At 40.9% G+C, this 20,718-nt stretch overlaps 2 protein-coding genes across 5 annotated transcripts in view; one reads left to right on the top strand and one right to left on the bottom strand.

Moving 5' to 3' along the window:
- The window catches only part of atg7 (ATG7 autophagy related 7 homolog (S. cerevisiae)), a 58,045-nt gene extending 48,153 nt beyond the window's left edge, over positions 1–9,892 (top strand). For all 3 annotated transcript variants that reach the window (XM_004548558.3, XM_004548559.3, XM_004548560.3), the window contains exon 19: positions 8,811–9,892. In XM_004548558.3, coding sequence (XP_004548615.2) covers positions 8,811–8,843 — 33 coding nt within the window. In that variant the 3' untranslated portion in view covers positions 8,844–9,892. The remainder of the gene's footprint in view (positions 1–8,810) is intronic.
- A 144-nt stretch (positions 9,893–10,036) lies between these two features.
- vgll4b (vestigial-like family member 4b) overlaps positions 10,037–20,718 on the bottom strand; it is a 42,855-nt gene continuing 32,173 nt past the window's right edge. For both annotated transcript variants that reach the window (XM_004548562.6, XM_004548561.6), the window contains 3 exons: positions 16,070–16,331; positions 15,578–15,695; positions 10,037–15,103 (listed from right to left, as the gene is read on the bottom strand). In XM_004548562.6, coding sequence (XP_004548619.3) covers positions 14,847–15,103; positions 15,578–15,695; positions 16,070–16,331 — 637 coding nt within the window. In that variant the 3' untranslated portion in view covers positions 10,037–14,846. The remainder of the gene's footprint in view (positions 15,104–15,577; positions 15,696–16,069; positions 16,332–20,718) is intronic.

Raw genomic sequence — 20,718 nt, forward strand, 5'->3', positions numbered from 1 at the left:
CTCATCAGTAAAGTGTTTACTGAGGCTACAGATCAAGGAAGCAAAATGATCTTTATTTTTGGAGTGAGAGAAGTCTCACTCTGCTGGAAAGAATAGATTTGCTTTACTTTTTCATATCCTAAGGCTGTCATTTCATATACAGATTATCCTCGCATTATATTTTTAGTGATGAGTGTTTATTTTTTTGTAGAAAAAACAAACACTCTTAAAAAAAAAAGTCAAATATTTAATAAAAAGTTATTGCCTTTTAGTGTCAAAGAGAGGGTGTGTGGGTCTTTTTCTTTTTTCTTTGAACGTAATCTGCACATAGGATATGTGTCACCGATAGGGCAGGTTAAGTTAGTAGGTTCCCCTCCTTTTCCTGTCTCCACCCATCCCCTTTTCCTTTTCCTGTCTCAAGTCCCAGTGAACAGATTGTGTACCCATGCACACCCAATTACACGCCATGTTCACCGAGCTCCCCCATGAGAGCTGCAGCCCTGGAACAAAGAGGACATCAGAAAGAACACAGGGGATTGCTGGAGGAAATGGAAGCACACATAGTGATCATTTCAAAACGAGGGGGTTGGGACTACCTACATTTCGGTCTAGCTGTACTGTAGTACACAAACCCTTCAGATGTGGAATGTCTTTAGTTTTCGTTAACTTAAGGAATACAGTGCGGTGCCATGTGGCTGCAGAATTACATAGTTATTAAGGCCCTGAGGTTTTTCCTCAGGTTACAGTGTTTTCTGGGTGGGAAGAGGACTATAAAGTGCACGTGCAGAGAAAATAGACACAAATGCTCCTTGTGTGAACCAATCACATAATAGTAAAAATCTGTACAGAAGTGAAGTCTGCTGCTGTTTATGCAAGTTCCCAGAATTTCAGTATTGGTACACGGAATTAAATTTGCTGTAATTATAGTGTTTTTGTGTGACCCAGTATGACTGTCAAGAGTTTTTAAAATCTGTGGAAATAGCTGCTAGTTGTGAGATGTTTACACTCAGTATATTTAAACAGTCTTGTGGTCTGTTTCTCGTTTAGCCAAACCAAATCTACATCCTGGTTTGACACATGTACTGCTTTGAATCTGTATCTCTTAGTCCCGACATTTTATATCCACCGAGGCATCTGGAACTACTTTATCAAATGAGTGTTTTTACTTCCAAGCAATACCAGTGACAGTTCTGCTTATTGTGTCAGCGCGCACTACACGCTGCCTCCATCCATTTTTTAAAATCTCATTAGCAGTCTAAGCAGAGAATCTCAGACCACCTTCTACTGCATCCCCAAGCCAGGCCATCCCCAGCCAACATAATCTCTCCAGCGTGTCTTGGGTCTGCCCCGGGGTCACTTCCTGGTTGGACGTGCCCAAAGCACCTCACCTAGGAAGCATCCTAGTCAGATGCTCAAACCACACCAATTGGCTCCTTTTGATGTGGAGGAGCAGCACCTTTACCGTGAGCTCCTGCCAAATACATGATTTCCACACCCTGTTTCAGAGGCTGAACCCTCAAAGCCTTTGGAGGAAGCTAATCTCCATTGTCTCGGCTATCTTATACCTTTAGTCGCTACCTAAAGTTTGTGGCCAGAGCGGAAGGTAGAAACAAAGATTAACCAGACAGATATGTTCTGCTATTATTCCATTTCTTTCAAAACTTTTTATTTCCTGCATTTTCACCCTACTTTAAACTGTCTCTCAACCAGTAAAACCCCCAGACTGCAAAATTGACTTGCAGAATTGACAGACTGCCCACATGGTGAAGAAATACCACAGAGGAATTCAGGAATGTTGTTGGGAATACACCAACAGTTGGTGTTGCATAGTACCCTATGATGTCATTTTCTTGCCTGAAAATGGGAACGCACATGCACTTGTGTGTGTGTGTGTGTGTGTGTGTGTGTGTGTGTGTGTGACTGTTTCAAGTGTGTTGCGAAAGAAGAGACTCAGTCAAAAAGAGTTTAACACTTTTAATCCTAATTGACCTTTTTACTGGAATATGACACATTAAGTTTACAAACCCAGATTTATTTCAAGCAATGTTTTCCTATAAATTGCATATGAGTCATAATGTATCACAAATAGCAGCAACTGAATAATTACTGGCTGCCAACAGACTTGTTGCCAACTTATTCTGCAACACACAAATACTCAGTTGATCCCTTTGTTTTCTATCATCCAGTCTTTCAGTTCTTAATCTATGAATTATTTTAAAAATCATTTAATGTTCAAAGATGTTTTATTCCATAGTAGATGCATATCATGTAGCACGATGCTTCATTTGGATCACTTATGATCACTTAGTGATCGTTTATGTATCAGGAGTATTGGAATAGCTGAGAGGCAACACGCTGTGCCAAAATTGGTCCACCCCAAGGATGGGGTCCCCCGGCACAAACGGAGTAGTATAGTGTACGGTGTTAAGTGTCGTGAGGATTGCCATGATTTGGTTGGTGGTTGCTGATCAGTGGTCATGACAGTATGCATATTAACAGTCAAGAAACTGACCTCACAGTCCATTGTTTGGTGCTAGTTTCAGTCATTATGCAAATGAACTGTTTATAAGGTTGGAGAAACCTGGAGTCAGCTGAGACTGAAGAAGCCACTTAGATGAGTGACGAAATGTTTCTCCCACTGAAAACGCTCCGTCCTACGGTTTCTTTACCTGTATTTTTGAGCGTGCATCAAAATATATGATGTACCCTCTCTACTTTTAAGATTAGGCTGAAAACTTTCCTTTTAGATAAAGCTTATATTTTTTACACTCACCTCTTTTCACACTTTTCATGCATTTATTATTAATCTCCATCTCTCTTCTACAGTGTGTCTTTTATCCTGTCTCCCTCTGTCCTCACCCCCAGCCAGTCACAGCAAATAGCTGCTCCTCCCTGAGGGACTCTGTATTAAAGACTCTGTATTACTTTGCTAACAGAAGTGCATGTGTTTTCCTGTTTTTTGTGGTCATTTGATGCATAAAAATCGATTTTCTGCTTGAGTTCATTCAAAACCATTAAAAAAAACAGCGGTTATAAAAAAAAAAAATCATTTTCAGTCCTGGTGATTTTCCTTTGGGGGAAGGCCAAAACCTCTTTGGGAGGTGCCATTATGTACCTTATGCAGATTGGTAGCGGTCAGGAGACTGTAAACAGTTCATGATGGATTTCGAGGTCTGATTTTGATCATTGTCCTTTTTGCAGAACTCAGGATCTTTTCACTTTCACTCTTTTCCTGAGTTTGCTGGAATTTTTTTCTTTTTTCTTTCTTTCTTTCTTTTTTTCTTTCTTTTCTTTTTTTTTTTTTTTTGCATGTAGCACTTCAAATCTTTGGTGACTATGACAAAAAAAGAGCCAAGTTTACCTTCATATGTTTGTGGAACTTGTTTCCAAAAACCTGCAGCTTATCCTGATGTTTGTGCATCAGCACTGCACAGTAAAATGACATAGTAGTACTCCTGTGTTGGATTAAACCTTCCTGCAGCATCTCTGCACACCTTGGGGTGTGTTGGTCTGCGCCGACTTTCCGAGTGGGAAATCTGAGTTGAGGGGACGTTCCACAAATAATTTCCCAGTAGGAACCCGGAATTTCCGACTTATTCAGGAGCACACCATAAATCCAGACTTAGGACTCATCCTAAGTCTGGATTTATTTATTTGTAAATACTTTTATGAACTATCCAAGATCACCTACACGAACCAAAAATTTTCTTCCAACTGGATATCCCTCGTCTTCTTCCTCAACCAACAGCGCACAGTCAGTGTTGTATCCAGCAGCCATAAACCACATCAGTCTGTGTGGTCCTCTAATTACATATCAGATGGAGCCAGTCTCCATGATGAAAGCTCGACTTTGCACTTTGTGCTTTGGTGTCAGTCCTAATATGTAAAACAGATGTGTGTTTAATAGCAAAGCCCATCAGTGGTTGTGTAGCACTAGCTAGTTGAATGACTTTAGAGGCTGGATTCCCACTGGGGCCACCCGCACTTAGGAACTATTCCTGTAAGTTGGCTCAGTATTTTGGATCGGCTCTCCTAAGGAGCAGCAACCCTTGTCAGTGAAATGACAGTGATCTGAAAAGTTTCTCCCTGATAAACTGATTTCAGGCAGTAAACACCGTAGCTCGGGCACTAGTTTTCGAGATAAACGTTGCCCTTCATGCTGAGGCTTGTGCTCCATTTGCAGGGTAGCAGCAACAATCAGCAGCAGAGAGTTGGCTGTGATTCTACCAGCCTCAGCTTCCAGCTAAAGCCTTCACTATCTGATCAGATCCCGGCCTTGTCTCAACAACTAGCCTGGATTAGAGTTGTCATATCAGCCGGAGCCCAACTGATTACAAACACATTCGCACAATGATTACATGCAGCTTACTGTTGGATGTTATGAAACATCCTGCAATCCTTTTGTTTTCAAACCTGCAGTGGCTCAAGGTCTTGAAGCGATAAGGCGGCTTCAAAGGTAAAGATGTTTCATCGATTGTGTTGTTGCCAATTCCTTTGAGGGTGTGTGTGTGAAGTAGAGGTCAAACAGCCAAGACAAATATAATTAAAGCTAGAGCTGCAAGCAGTCATTAGTTTTATTGTTGATATTTTTCGGATTAATGTAGTCCTTCAAATAAAAAAAGAAAAACTGAATCCTGCTTCTTGCTTTCTTCCATCTGTTAGAAGAGTCAAGTTTTACCTTCTCACGCAGCTTTTTATGGTGATAAAAGTTGAACATGCACCAAGTCTAGCAAGACATAAAAATAGGCTGGTGGCTGCCCCTCCCTGAGCCTGGTTCTGCTCGAGGTTTCTTCCTATTAAAAGGTAGTTTTTCTGTCCCACTTTCACGAAGTGCTCGATCAAAGGAGGTCCTTTGATTGTCGGGGTTTTCTCTGTACTGTTGTAGGGTCTTTACTAAGGATGGGATTTAATAAGAATAGAGCGATTCTGATTTCATTATCATTGTCACGTATCGACTTGATTCCTTATCGATTCTCCTGTTGATTCTCATTGGGTTCCATATAGCACACTGGGTATTTTCTCTCTCTGTAAACTCAAGAGATGATCACATGAGAAAATCCCACTAGATCAGCCATTTCTGAAATACTCAGACAACCTTGCCATGTTCAAAGTCACTCAAATCACCTTTCTTCCCCCCAGTTTTAAGCTCAGTTTGAAATTTGACAGGTCTCCTTGATCACATCTGAATGCCTAAATGCATTGAGTTGCTGCCGGGTGATTGGCTGAGTAGATATTTGCGTTAACAAGCAGTTGAACAGGTGTGATTGTACATGTGAATGATGCAAGAAGGAGTTTGGGTTTCAATAAGTTTCCTAATTGGACAGAGCTGAGAAGTGATTTATTTTGATCTTGGCTTTACAGAAATCTGCTTATGTGTTGCAGCAACAGAGGTGGCTTCCAATGGTTGAGAAACATCCCAAGTATTCAGCTGAGCTCGAAAGAGTGTAGTAAGTTGTAGGCTTCAGTTTGCTGGAGCTATTCGTGTTACATAAGGCTCTCACACACACACACACACACACACACACACACACACACACACAAAATCTCCCTCACTCTTCTACCTCTACCCCCCTTTCCATTTTGCGGGAAAGATTTCACACAGGCCCACATACTCGCCATCAGTGTGGCATGGCAGCCATCCAGAGAGGGGCTCCAGTGTCACTCCCTTTCAAAGAGCTCTTTGCTTGCTGTCCTTTTGATGGCTGCTACCCAGCAGCAGTGGAGCAGAAGTGCAGAAAATCCAGCTTTCATAAAAATTTGTCCTTGATTTTCCACACTTAGTTTATGAGGGGGGAAAAAAGCTTTGTGAAAACTTAGCATTGCTCTGGTGCTACACTCTGTCTTTTTTTTAAAGACCATATATTCAGTAGTGGCAGAGCTGCTATGGAACAGGTTGGGCAGCTTTTTCTGCTGGCACACATGATTTTTAGCCGCAGGAGCACCTGCGGTCCTTACTGTGTGTAGCACTACCTACGCTACTTCCTGTCAAAGCAGGTATGTCAGGAAAAGCTAAAGTAAAAGCATCACTGAAATATTCTTGTTTAAATAGAGTCAGATGAGGAGGAAAGAAAAATAATGGAGGAATCTGGCTCAAAGAGACTATAGTATAGCATCGCCAAAACAGAACTCAGTGGCCCATATTTATAACTGCTCATGATTTAAATGTGAACTTTCTCCTTCAGGTATCAATAAATTCTTTATTAAAGTAAAGCTGGTGTCCTCTGGCAGTTAAGATGTTTAAAATGGGGGGATTTACATACAAGTAAATCTAACTACAGTTATTAATCTTTCTGTCTGTAGTAAGGTGAAAAAAAAGGACTAATCCTGGGCTGCTAATAGCTGGAGACAAGCTGTGCTAAGCCTGGCTTAACTTGTAGGGAGGAGAGGGAAAACTGTTTCTTTGCAAAGTGTGAAAACACTTTTAGACCTGGTCTTTGGTTGGTGACGCTCTCGTGGTTTGATCAGTCTGCTCTGTTCTGATTCTGTCTATCAGGATTTGATGTCCCTCTCGGGGAGGGGTGGAGGGGGTTACTTGAACATGCGGTTCAGACTTCTCCTGAAAGTTACTCAAAATACTGTTGCAGTGACTTTTAGAAAAAGTGACCCCCGAGTGCTCATTCAGACATGAAGCTGACGCTTTTAGCTGTGTCAAAATCTCCGAAATGGTGACGTTGCCAGGTTTGGTACCAAACAGAGACGTGCTGTTGCACAAGCTGATTGCACAAAGGCTACTAGGTGGAAGGCTAAACCGTTGGTGGTCAAGCAATAGTTAGAGCAAAAAACATCAGCCACAACACACAAGCTGCATGTTTTTGCGTCTCTGTTTGACACACATTAAACACAGTTTTAAAGCGGAGCCTTTTTTCCCCAAGTGACCGAGCCAGTCTGTTTCTCCAGTTGCAGATGCTAAGCTATCTGTGTTTACAGTGGAGTAACACAGTATTGTTGGACTTGGCACCACACAAAAAACAACAATAATAGTGCATTTCCCTAAATGTTAACTATTCCAACAACCGTAATTTAAACAAGAATGTTCTGACCGCGAGAAAATATATTTCATTGCATTCACACAGTAATAAACCTGCTGATGTTCACACCGGGATGATGTTGTCTTGGATACAACTCCAACACCTTTGTTAAGCTACAAGGCATCAGGAATGATTTATTTGTTTGCATCCATTTCTGTGAGAGATGTTTCCCCTCGGTGGATCATCTAAGAACACAATCTCTGGACATTTGTCAGAATCTAAAATAGGTCAGTCTCTGTTTTAATGAGGAAAATGTGCAGGAGGGTTACGCTTGCAGTAAATTGGTGTATGACATTGATTGTTTCACATAAACCAGCCAAATCTAAATGTATAGTGTAAGTAGCTAAGTTGTTATGTATACTATTGATGACATATTTTAAGTAGAAGTGGCAAAGCCATTGGCCCTCAGTGCTGAGCATTCACCCTTACTGTGGGGTGGGCTTCTGTATAATGTCTGTATGTATAGTCTCTCTTCTCTTTGACATAGAAAATCCTACTTAAAGGACAGGTGCAATAATTATTACACTGTTGGTGTAATAATTGCTGTTAATTTTTATTCATGTAAATTTGACCATTAATTTAAACATAGTTGATCATGCAACAGCGAAAATAAAATAAAAGCATAAAATGAAACAATAAAAAACATATTTATTGAATTTATATATGATTAAAAAAAATAATAATAATAATAACCAACCAAATAAAATTTCATTGCAACTGCTCTTGTGTGACCTTGTTCTGAATGACCTTCATAGAGTTCAAGGCGATAATCAAAGAGACTCTGCTTCACTTAAAAACCATTTGAACGTGTTGGATTTCTGCTTCTTCCCTGAATTTCACGTTTCAGCGCTGAAAGCCGCGAAGCCGTGCTTTCAGAGGACGCTGTGTGTGTGTGTGTGTCAGAATTGCGTGTATTTGTGGTTGTGTGTGTAACATTCCAGAAAGTGTCAGAGGTATGCGAATTACGTCTGACAGAGGAAGAATGTGAAGACTTCTGCTGCCATGTGAAGGCCGCTGTTGTTTACTGACAGATTCATGCAGAAGAAGTTGCTCAGCTGTGTGTGTGTGTGTGTGTGTGTGTGTGTGTATGTGTGTTTGTGTCTTTTATTGCGTCACTTCCGGAAAATGTGGGAGTTGCATCACATTTCTGACATAATTGTGTTTCGTGTAAGTTGCACTATAATTTTGGGGCATGTAATTCCTGGTACTCCATTTATCTCCATTTATATTTTAAACAGATTATTGGGGAAATAAATCTGCTTAGTGTACATGAAAAAGCAGGACTGTTGTGGAGGGCCACGCCAATGTCTTAAAAAGAGATCAAATTGATATCACGCAGAATCGAGTTTAGCTTAGCTTGGGAAAATTAATTACCCATCCTGTGTTAATGTCTTGCTGAATGAATGCGTTCATAGACATAAGTAGGCTACTCGCTGTTGTCAGGTACACAGATGACTGAAGTGATGAGAAGCATAAACATTCACATTGTTGGCAGTTTTTCCAGCTTTTCTTAGTTTTCAATTCCTCATATTTGTTTTGGACCATAGCTTGTTGTTCTTGTGAGAAACTCTAAATGTGTCCATGATTACGATTGGTCAACAATCAGTGGTGGTTGTGCAGCTAGGCTTTGCAATATGGTCAAATGGCAATGCACGCTAGCAAGTGGACTTCAGCAAGAGACATTTTAAAATATCTTTGCTCACTTACTGTTCTGGAAACACAAACATAACTGATGTGTTAATTTTGTCTCTTTTTGCCTTTGCTGATTTTTTCTTTTCCTGTTTTTTGTCTCTTTCTCATCAGATTTGGGACATGAGCGACGATGAGAGCATCTGAACAACTGGCGGAGCAAGCACTCAGAAGGACTAAACACATCCATCCATACTTTCTTTTTTCTAAAGTAAATCCTGTATTTACAAAGACAAGGTTGTTTACGTAATGAGCACCAAGCACATGAGCAAATAAATAAATAAATGCTTTAAAAAGGCTTTAAAAAGCTTTAAAATTCCTAATAGTCCTCATTTGGATTCAAGATGGCCCAGATCTTCAGAGCTGGGAAGTAATCTAATAAGCAATTAAGAAAAAGACAACAAAACAATAACTGAAAGCCTGAACAAGTTTTGATTTTTTTTTTTGCTTTTGATATGTAAAACTGTTGAACTTACTAAAGAATGTACCTGTTCCTGTCACCTGCTGTTGTCTAAACACACTTTAAGTCCCTGAACAAAAACACAACAAAACCTGCAAAAAAATATTGGAACTAAAGAGTCTAAAAACACCAAGAAACCTCTCTGAAGTGCCACAGTTTCAATCCCCTCCCAAGGTCTCTGCATCAACACATTTAATGATTTTACTGGAGAGATCTTTGGCAAGGCAGTTACAACATCTGTTCACTTATTCAGTTTGAGAAAGAGCTTCGGATAAGTTTTGGAAATAAAATACAGTTCTGCAGATTCATCCATTTTTGGGGTCTTTTGATTAGAGGCTGTGACACGTACAGTAGAAGTGATGCTTAAACCAGCTTTGTTGCTATGAAGCTTTCACTCAGAGAGGACTTGCATACAGATGTTACTGAGATATAATTAGAACTGTGGAAACTGTTGCTCTTGGTTTGTTGGTGTTGATGCATGTACATGTTTGTGTAACTATGTTTTTTGTGTTTATTTCTTCCTCTGCATTGTCCTGGAAGTCTCATCTGCAGTGATGTATTCAGTGTATTCACATGTACATTTTAACAAATGCTTGGATATTTATGAAAGTGATTGAGACTGACTCGAGTTTCAATCATGAGAAAGGATCTGGTTTGTTTTCTGATTAATCTCGGAGCTGTTTTTCTCTTCTGTATTAAAAAAAAACTGGAATAAAATCCATTATTTCTCTATTAACATCTGTGAGGTTTATGTCGCTATGCAACAATGTCCTTTTTATTTTAGCTCAGTCTTTCCAAAAAGCTGTTTGCCGCTCTCGTAACCATTTCACAAGCACAAACACACCAAACAATTACAAGACAGAAACCCACACAGTCAGACTGTGGTTTAAAAGCACTTTATTGTTCATCAAGGCTACTTTAACGTACAAAAAAGGTGGCCTGCCAAAACCTTTTAAGTAGGAGACACAGAGCCACAAATCTTGATAGAAATTTTATTACAGTTCAGAGTATTACTACCATTAAGTACATGCTACTTCCACTTCAAAAAAAGACCTGGAAAATGTGGTGCAGTCCGAGTAAAGACCGACTCCTCTTTGATTTATTTGTTCGATTTTCATGTTAACTTGATTAAGAATGCAAAACGACTTCAACAGATGGAAACTGTGGTGACATATTTAGGAGTGACATCCCCAGAACTAATTTGCTTCTTAGATCATCTACGCCTCGCTGACTGGCACCAAAGCAGATGATCCGCAGCGCAAATCTACAGTTCCATCAGTTCCAACAGCAAATTCAACAAATGCTGACTGATAGTTTTACTTCACTCATTTCCCATCTATAGATGAAAAAAGTCATGAAAAAAAAATGCTATTGCTTACGTGCTGTTTGAAATTGTACCTGCCTGCTAGCCCGTGACTAATGGGGACTTTGCTTATATTTTTAAAATGAACTCTTTTGGAAATGGCAAGCAAGACAGAATGGGCTAGAGGCAAAATCTTCCAACAACACAAAACATGCAAATTGCTCAAAAGGCCCGCAAAACAAACTTTGTTTTGGCTTACTGGTAAGTCTTGTTCAAATGTCTCTGAAGTCACATGATCGAACACCATGGGGACCAATGGAAGTAGCGATTGTCACCGACACACCTGTGGCTTACTGTGGTTTCACACGTTTTCTGTGCTCCTGCACTTGAACCTTTACTCTAACAAGACAAACTCTATAAACAAAAAAGATCAACTTTTTCACAAAAAAAAGAAAATGCAATGATTACAATATAAGGACAGGGAAAAAACAATTAAATAGCTACATATCATTAACAAATTCATTGTTCCTCAAAAAATACCTACGATTTTTTTTCTCTGTACATTCGTTACGCACAGCGTAATGATGGTCTTATAGTTTACCTATTATAAAAAAGTATTTTTTTATTAAGTGATTTTCCTACAGTGCGTAGGGAGTGTGTGCCAAAGCATAAAGAGAGCCTACCTACAGGGTGGTAGTGAAATGATAACGATAAAGAATAACAGAAAAACAAAATCCTCTGGACACCGAGTCCATTTCCCTCGTGTTCCGATGTTACTGACTGCATACAGGCTGACTGAATCTGAGAGGTGGGGGGAGAGGCAACGCTGAGTGGCAGGTGAACATGTCCTGACTCACAGGTCGCGCTTACAAAAGCTCAGCTTCTGAAAGCTCAGCCTCCCGCCCCAACACTCTGCCTGCGAAAAACCACCAACCCAATCCACTCGAAACTGGTCACAGAAAGCACAAGTACATGACAAAACTCCAGTTAAATGTGAATCTCGGGTAACATTGTAGAACTTCCATCATCTAGTTCTAGGGTCTGATAGCTGAGACTGGAATGTGTAGACGCTTTCGAACACGGTACAGAACTCTAATGTACGTACTTGCCATTCTTGACACAAATTACACAAAGCCAACGAATCAAAACCTCACCACCTATCTGCCTTAGCTCAGAGACTTTAAGTCAATCTGTAGTTTTAATGCAGGGTGAGTAATGTTTTCACTGACTGCTAGTAAGACCCCAAGTTCTCTAAATCAGACCACTAAATGTCCTCAAAAATTAAAATTAAATTCTTCCTTTACTCTCTTTATCTTTTATTCTTCACTATGGCCAATTTATTTCTTAAAAAAGGCAAATGGGGCACCTTTTAATTCGGGCAAAGACACGAGAGATGTTGTTGGGAGGGGATGGGGACAAGTAGCCCTCACTACTTATTAGCTTCGCCTGTTGATATAAAGATAGCGAATGCATTGAGGCCTGTACAAAGTTGCCTACAGCAGGAATGTATGCCACCTTGGCGCAGGTTGCTTTGCAGAGTAAAATTCATTTCCTTAGACTGCAGCACTCTAGTTTGAGTTCAGAAAAGAAAGAGAGAAATATGTATTTATATATATATTTATAAAAAAGGTCTAGACACCAAGTCGGAACACAAAAAGTCAGCTGATGGAGGTTGAGCGAGGTGAAACGTCACACCATAAATTCAGATAACTAATTATCAGCCAAGTGTTTTGTTCTCTAGCGTCTCTCTGCTAGGTCTGCCAATGCTATTTCCGTAATGTCGTCTTTTTAGTGCCGTAACTTTAAGACACTTTTATGCGTCAACAAGATGTTTGAGAGCCATCGCGAACCAACTCTTCTTGTAAACAAACCCTGCTTCCCAAAAGCATCCAATGCCTGCCAAGGTGACTTTAAGATGGCAGCTGAACAGGCTAGATGCTCAGATGCTTTTGGAGAAAACAAGACCCCGCTGACTTTTTGCTGTTTGTGTGGTGTCTCAGCTCAGTCAAGCTGACGTTTGTAGCATCCTGTACCACTGATGGATCAACATCTTAAGAAAACCTTAATGAGCTTTGGATCCCAAACCCAACTAAACCCCAAGACGATCGTCACTCTGCTGCGGGGATGAGCTGATCGCCTGCTGGGTTGAGATGATTTTAGGAAACATTGCTCTCATCATTTAACAGAGCCTGTCCGGAGGCTGTCCCACTATAGATGTTTGTTACCATACTGCTAGTAATGGAAAACAACAAAACAAAAAAATACAAAATTGTAATAATAACAATAACAATATGGAGTACAACTGACCCAGCAGTGAGTGTATAGTGTCTATGTCTGTTACTGACAACGAAAGAAGTAACAACTAACGTCTGAATGAAAAGGCTAATAAAAGTTATGTTTGAAATGCTAAAAACACTAATAGATACCAGCTATTAAAAAACAAACAAAAAAAACAAAACAACATGCATTAATTTACCCTTAAAACCTTGTAGAAATCTACCAAACCACAGTGTGTAGGAGAGGGAGGGAAGGACAGCAGGGTGTATGCCAAATATAATTACTGCACCCACGATCAAAGAGACCAAACCCCCCCCTCCCCCCCCCCCAAAAAAAACAACAAAAACAAAGGTGTGTTTGAAGAGATCTGAAAAATCTTCTCTCCCCCGGTCGAGAAACCAGACTTTTTTTCTTTCAACCACAAAGTGACGTGCAGCGTCATCTATCCCCTCATCACTGTCAGCAGTTAAGCCCGTGAAACACATCAAAGCACGTCGTTCGGCAAAGCCCAGCCTTCAACACACTCGGTCAGTGTTTTCAACCCTAATCTCCTCTCATTACGGTTGTGATGGCCATGAACATCACAGGAGCTGACGGTTTTTTCATTTTTAACCTGACTGTGCTCTTAAACTGAAAGCCAACAGTTTTTATTGTTCGATACAAATCAGCGCTGCTTAAATAAGAATCTGGATGTGCGTAGAGCCGATACCAGAGGACCAGGATCAAACCAAGGGGTCTTTTGCTTTTTAGGTATCTGTATAAACCACATACAAACATTCATATTTACACATCTTATGGCCACATTAGACCAAATCTACAAGCTGCAATTCTAGTGTTTAATTCAACCTACTTATAACCTTGTTCTCACAATATGATGTAGCGGTTTGGTGACTAATGGTGGATGGTAAATTTTTAAGTCCCTCCAATAACTTTTCTCTTTATTTATATTAATACTTGCAGCTCTCAATATAACCACTCCTTAGTGAAGTGCTGGTGGCTGTTTTTCACCTATGTGTGTGTTTTCAGCTAACAGCTTCACTACTGAAGTTTCAAAAGTCAAAAGCTTGCTGTGAGTCATGCGTCTACTGCCCAACGCCATAAAGGCGTGTTTACATTTTCCTAAATGCTTTCAATAAATAATGGATAATGACCTTGTTCACACTTTTCTACCAGCGCTGGGGTGGAAATGTGCACGGGTAGATTTCAGAGAGGAGTTAATGGGATGCAAAAATGGCTATTCCAACAAAAGTTGGAATAATATGCCATCGTCTCAAAGTCAGCCTCGTCCGTCCCAGTGTGTTCAGTGCCAGATCGCAAAATGACATGCCACCCTTTACTCTCTACGGCAGTAGTGCAAATCAGACCGAGTCGATCACTAAAGTATACACATACAGTAACAAAACCACGAGAACACATACACAGAAGAGAGAGAGGAAAAGTGAGGGGGGGGGGGGAGGCAGGTGAGAGGATGAAAGGAGATAAAAACAGAGGAAGGTGATTGCAAGATGGCTTTTTGTTGTTTTGTTTCCGAGGTGGGCATGGATAAACATCAGCGTCTGAGGTTTCTTTGGTAGAACAGTCAGGTGGTTTATGTTCATTTTCTCCAAAGTGTTTCTCGCTCATCTTTCCTTTGAAACGTCGGGCATCGCATAACGCAGAAGCAAGTACACAAAACTACCGTTAAAGAAAAATAACAACAAAGAAGAAAAGAAAAAAATTAACAATTAAAACACCTCCTTTTCCGTTCTCTCCGTATTTACATATAACTACAGACACTTGCTCAGCTCCAAGCTTGACATGCAGGATGATGTATGACTGGAAGGAGCAAGCTCATGCTCCACCTAAGCTCCAGGCTAAACCCTCATCACTCATTACTGATTGTCTGGCATTAGCATACCAGAGGACAGATGGGAAAAATGACTGTGTTGTTATTGCTCGATTGATCCTCTATGAGTGCACAGTGAGAGAGCGGGCTTGAGGGTTTTAGATATTTTTAGCAGACCAGCAGACAAGCATTCCCTCTGGGATGCTGGTGACAGACCAAAGTGATGGGGGCATGGATGTTAGAGCCAGGATAAGGATCGGGAAAACTGGGGTCTATCCACCCCCTTCAGGAGACGACAGAAGGGGAGTGGTTGTGATTGACCATGCGACTGTCAGGGGAGGAGTTTGGGCTGCTGCCAGATGACGAGGGACTCCCTTTGTTTTTGATCTGCAGCCAGGTTTCGCCGAGCGCCTTGGCAAAGTGGTCATCCACTGAGCCCGTGATGGACACCGAGTTGGTGGCGGTGGGCTCGGGCTCCTTGTAGTTTTTCCCAAGGCTGCGACGGAAATGTTCCTCAATCACAGGGTCGCACACTGTGTTGGCTTATGCAAGAAGAAGAGAAAAAAAAAGGGTTTTAGTTACAATTTTAGTTAAAAAAACAACAAAAAAAACTAAAATACAAAGAAATGGTCAGCAGGCAATTTGTTTTAATGTGCATGCGAGTTTACTTTTTTATTGCAGGTTTTCTTTTTAAATCAGCATTTTAAACTTCACTGTTAACCTCAATGAGATCATAGAGATTTCACTGGGATCATAAAAACCCACAGAAAACATGAAGGAAAAAGAAAACAAATGTTTTATTGGCCAAGGCCTCGAGTGACTCTGTGGGTACAGAGATAACAGATAAGATTGTAATTAAGTATGTTTAAACGCTATCATAACAACGGTTTCGTTATAAAAACAGAAGAACCCTAGCATTACTACAATACATTTACATCTGAACGTGGAGAGTATGAGCTGTTTTCTCTCTGGGGTGCGCATTGCTGTTGCAAATGCATTTGCAAATGTGTACTCACTGTTGCTTCTCCTGTAGTTATTGGTGAAGTTGGAGCAGCCGTTGTGGGAGACTGTACAGTGAGACAGGTTGCAGTTGCGGTTGTTTGCTGGGGCGCATGTGATCACTGAGGGACGATTCTGAAACACAAAGAGTCTGTGTTAAATGTCGAATTCAGTCTTATGATTGCCGATCAGCAATTTGCTAAAGCGTGTTAAAAGAAGCAGAGTAAATGCAAAATGAACAGAACAGCAACTTTTCAGAAAAGATGGAGAAAATGAAAAGACGTTTTAAGTTTGAGGCCGCAGGAATGATCCAGTGACCACCAGGATTTTAAAACATGGTTTGCAAACAAGCCAAATAGGAAATGTGTACTTTCCACCAACCAAGGAGGCAGGTTAATGAAAGCATATTAGTCACATCATGTGGGGGACCTACCAGAGTTGAGGTTTCACTCGACAATTTAAGAAAAATGTGGTGCGCATTAGAGCCAAAGACAGGACGGGTATGTTACCTGCTGGCGTTCCACAGTGCTGACTGTGTGCAGCACTGTAGCCATAGCTGCTGTGTTGCTGCGTGCTGACTCCACCATGCTGTTTTTGGTAAGTGCCAGTGGCTGGTCCATGGTAGCTAAGCTGGCCAGGTGGAGGTGATGGGGGTGGCTGTACATGTGGTTGCTCGGCACTCCCAGAGCACCCGGCACCACCACACGTTCGATGGGGCTCCTGCTGCGGTCCTTGGAGCCAGGAGAGCTGCGATAATCTCCATTAGGTTTCCTGAGGAACAGCCAAGTAGCCAAAAAACAAACGCACGTTATTCATCCCGCACACTGGATAGTGTTATTTAATTCATGTGTATTCTGAGTCTGCTAGCACTAAATTGACTCTGAAGCCAGTATCATAATTAAAATGATAAGAGAAGACATTTGGAGCTTAAACATAACGATCCAAGGTTGTCAAAAACACAATATTTGGTGTTTGGGATGAGATGAAAAGTAAACATGACGTGCAAAGAGTGTTGACAAACGATGTAAGGAATGGGCAAAGAAAAAAAAAGCCAAGAAGTAAAGAGACAGAAAGATCACAAGGAGTTCAGCTAAGACAGGGAGAATGTGACGTGGGGGGAAAAAAATAAAGATTATAAAAGGACAATTGTAAATGGTGCTCTGTGTCAGCAGGAACGGCAAAAGCTATTAATACTGGTCTAACAAATACACACTCTCATGGACACACAGCCTTAGCTCTCAGATTGCTGGTGGGGTTTGATAAGACCATATGGTGCCAACACAGGCTCACACACTGTCCTCAGATGGAGGAAGGAACACTCTCCTAACTTTATCCAACATGGATAGACTCCAAACTTATCTCGACACAGGAGGGACAAATGGGCACAAAGTTCAAAGCTCTTGAGAGGTTTCCCCAGCAAAGCAAATCAACTTCATCTCTTCGGCAAGCTGCACTTACTGCAGTCATAATTTAAAAAAAGAAAAGAAAACTACTAACGGAGCATAGATGCAGGCTGATGTCACTCAACATTCAATTAAAGTCACTAAACATCCTTTCTTTGAGTTTTATTCCCTGTCCACACTTACAACAATGAAGTGATTAATGGAGGTAAAAGGAGGTTAGCCATGCACCTTCCATATGAAAGGGAATTATTTAGCAGCACTGTTATCACCAAGCAGTGAGCTCATATTTTAATCACTGCAAAACAGATAAGGATAAGGGATTAAAGTAACAACAGTTTAAGAAAACAGGCTTTCTTCCAGCTCTGACAATAATGATTGTGATATGTCTGATGTAAACAAGTGTCTGCGACTAAAGACCATTGAGTTGTAGTTTAACAAGTTAGTAATTGTTTTGGTCCCTACATCAGATTTGCTCTGTGTTTTTTTTTTTTTGTGTTTGTGGGTGTGTGTCCGTGTGTGCGGTTCACTCCCCTCTTACAAACTGAGGCCCAGCTACAGGGAGCAAGATTTACTGTACTCGCCTCTGTCTCTCCTTTTCTCCCCAACTCCATAATCCATTCACAGATAGAGACATCGACTTGCTCATTCCTACACAGAATACGCTACACACAAACCATGCAGGCTTGATTAAATTTGCAAGAAATAATACTGAACTCAAGCGAACATCGATTAATATATATAACTTCCTCATTCTCCACCGAATACTATGCAGGGGCATTTCCTAACCCACACAAGTTAAAAGGCTGCAGGAGCCCTTTAAGTTGCAAAACAAGCTCAAGAAAGCAGTTGTAGATCCATGTGACTAAGCAACCTGACTGTTGGGTCAAGCATCTGGAGTCCATGGCACAGTCCTCCACAAATAAACAATCTACACAGAATACATAAAGGGGGAGAGGAAGAGCCGAGAAGAGGTGGGGAAGGGTGAGTTGCATGTGAATGGTCGGGACCTCGACTTTAAGAAAGAGTGAGGTCAGTAGTTTCCTTCGTTTGTGCCGAGAGCTTACATTCACGGAGACCCGCTCTCTTTTTTTTCCTCCCCTTTTTCTCACAATCAGCAGCAAACTTCCTGAGGGTTAAAGAAGGAAAGGACTTGGCAGTGCTTGCATAAACCCTGGCCGACAGCTCACCAACAAGCTTTTTTTGTTCTTTCACAGTGGCATCAATTCTCCATTTCATCTTCATTTTTTTTTTGAACAGTACAAAGAAAAACATACATTCTGGAGCTGATCCCTTTAAATCAGGTCATAATTAAAACTAAAGCCTATTCAACTGAATAAATTGTTTAAATTATTACTACATGAAACATCCACTTTTAATCAGACAATATAAAGAAAGGTCCCCCTGCATAATTTCTCTATTATTTTCAAATATAAACAATCTCTTGATTAGCTAAGAGCCAAGCAGATAACAAAGCTCTCTCATCCCTTCCCAGCAGCTGGGTCTTGAGTTGGGTTGTGGAAGTTGTTCCAAACTTTAATCACTGCCAAAGAGCAGGCATGCCCACATCCTCATTCAAGAGGGCCCATTGCAGGAGCCAGTGAATGGGATCAACAAATCTGACCAATGAATGGAATAGCTGTCGAATCCACCGCCGCCCCCGCCTTCCCCTCGCCTGATTGCCCACCAAACCCTGGACCACATTTCATGCCAGAGATCAGGCTTTCAAAACCCACTCTGTGCCTTTGTCTCTCTTACTCACCTCTTAATTATCATTAAGGTCACAGCTGGGGAAGGAGGGAGAGGACGGACAGGGTAGATGGCAAGGGCTACACATGAAACATGGCCACTGAGCGGTAAAAAGGGCTACAGCTAAAGAGAGCAGGCTGCCAGGACAAGAGGGATAGATGGGAGCTAAAAGTGGGAGAGAGAGAGGGGGGGCAGCCTTTGATTACTAAATAACACAGAGACTTGGCCCCTACAGTGGGCACTGGGAGACAAACAGCATTTTTTTAAAAAGAAGGGGGTGAGGTTGGAAACAGAGAGTAAAGGAAGCCCAAATCCAATAACGTATAAATAAACATGAAGGAAAGCAGTTTACAAACAACAAGTGAGCTCTTACCACCAGCAGTGTGATGACAGGATTCCTCTTAATTGGCAGAAAATGTTTGCTAAAGTGACGTTTCCTAGATAAACTGGCCAAACTACAAAAACCAAACTAAAGCTTTTTAAACGTAGAGCTCAGTCAGAATATGTGAGAATATTCAGTCATATCTTTTTCTAACGTCTCTGATCCCTTTTTTCAGTTGATTTACTTTGTAAATAGGAATGATGTAAAGGACATCAAAATGATCTGTTTGAGAAATGAAATACAGAGAAAATATCTATCTGGCTGTATTTTACTGCAGGCTAGGTTATATGCAGCCTGGTATTAGTGGTAGTCACTGTGGTGGGCACCTACTGAAAGATCCCTTAATTTAAAACCCAGAGAGTCCAACCCTCAATACATAAATGATATATTCATATATCTTTAACAATGTTACACTACTCAGATCTATCATTAAGCATAGCCTTTTAAGTAACCACTCACATGACATCCGGCCCGCAAGTCAACCTCAAGTTAAAGATCATACTGCGATCATGTGTTTGAATGATCTGGGGGGGGGGGGGGGGGGGGGGGGGGGGTGGACAAGTAATTAGTTCATGCTGGCTAGAAAAGCAAGTTTGTTTGAGCTAACATGCCCTAATAATCACGACAGTAAACTACATAAAACAAATAGAAACATATGAACCAAGAACTTTAAAAATATGGGTTCTTTTTCAAAGTGTGCCAGGGTTAATCCTGTATGAGACTGCCAGTTTGGTGAATTTGCTATATTTGACTATGAGGCAGCGAGACAGAAGCTATAAAAGCTCGAGGCTTTTTCTCACAATTGTGTTCCAAGGTCTTTAGAGAAAACCTCCCTACAAATCTTTGGTTGGGCAGAGGTTCATATCCAACTCTTTAATAAATGCATTTTTAAAAAAAAGCAAGACGAGAGAGGGGGGGAGAGATACACACAGGAAACATCTGGGAAGAATCAGGGTGTAGAGGGAAGACAACAAAAAGAAAAAAAAGAAGTGGAAGAGGATGAAGGGCTAACCACAGGTTATAACCAGAACCAAGCTCTACAAGTTCTACACAAAACCACAAAAAAGAGATATACATACACATACACACTCACAGACTGTGAGCCACAGAGCTTATTCAGACTATGTATATATAGTATACAAACATCTCAACACCGTTTACTCTGCTGTTTGAAGTCTTTAGTAGCTGGTGTGAGCGGAAGTTAGCAAAAATATCTGCATCCTTTAGGATCAAAGCCCAGAGGAAATGCCCTTTAATCAAATATCTGCTGAAACAAATGATATATAACACTTCAATTCTAAACCAAAGACTAGCTTGTTCACTGCTCTCTACACGCTGGTGCTGGAGCCTTCAGATTGTCAATCATGCAGAAATACTGATAGAAACAGCACATTTTTGACAGTTAACTGACTGCAGAGACAGAGAACTGAAGAAAATCCTTTGTTATCAAAGCTGGGACAGATCGGATATGGGAACAACCACAACAAGAAGGCAAAGAAAACAACATGTGAACACACACAGACACACACAGCTAAAAACAAAAACCCACATCTCCCCTCCTTTCCTCACATGCTCGCTACATAAATAGTTTCATGTAAAACAAGAGGGTAACAATGACTTCACCAGC

This window comes from Maylandia zebra, linkage group LG5 (assembly GCF_041146795.1).
Source record: "Maylandia zebra isolate NMK-2024a linkage group LG5, Mzebra_GT3a, whole genome shotgun sequence".
NCBI lineage: Eukaryota > Metazoa > Chordata > Actinopteri > Cichliformes > Cichlidae > Maylandia > Maylandia zebra.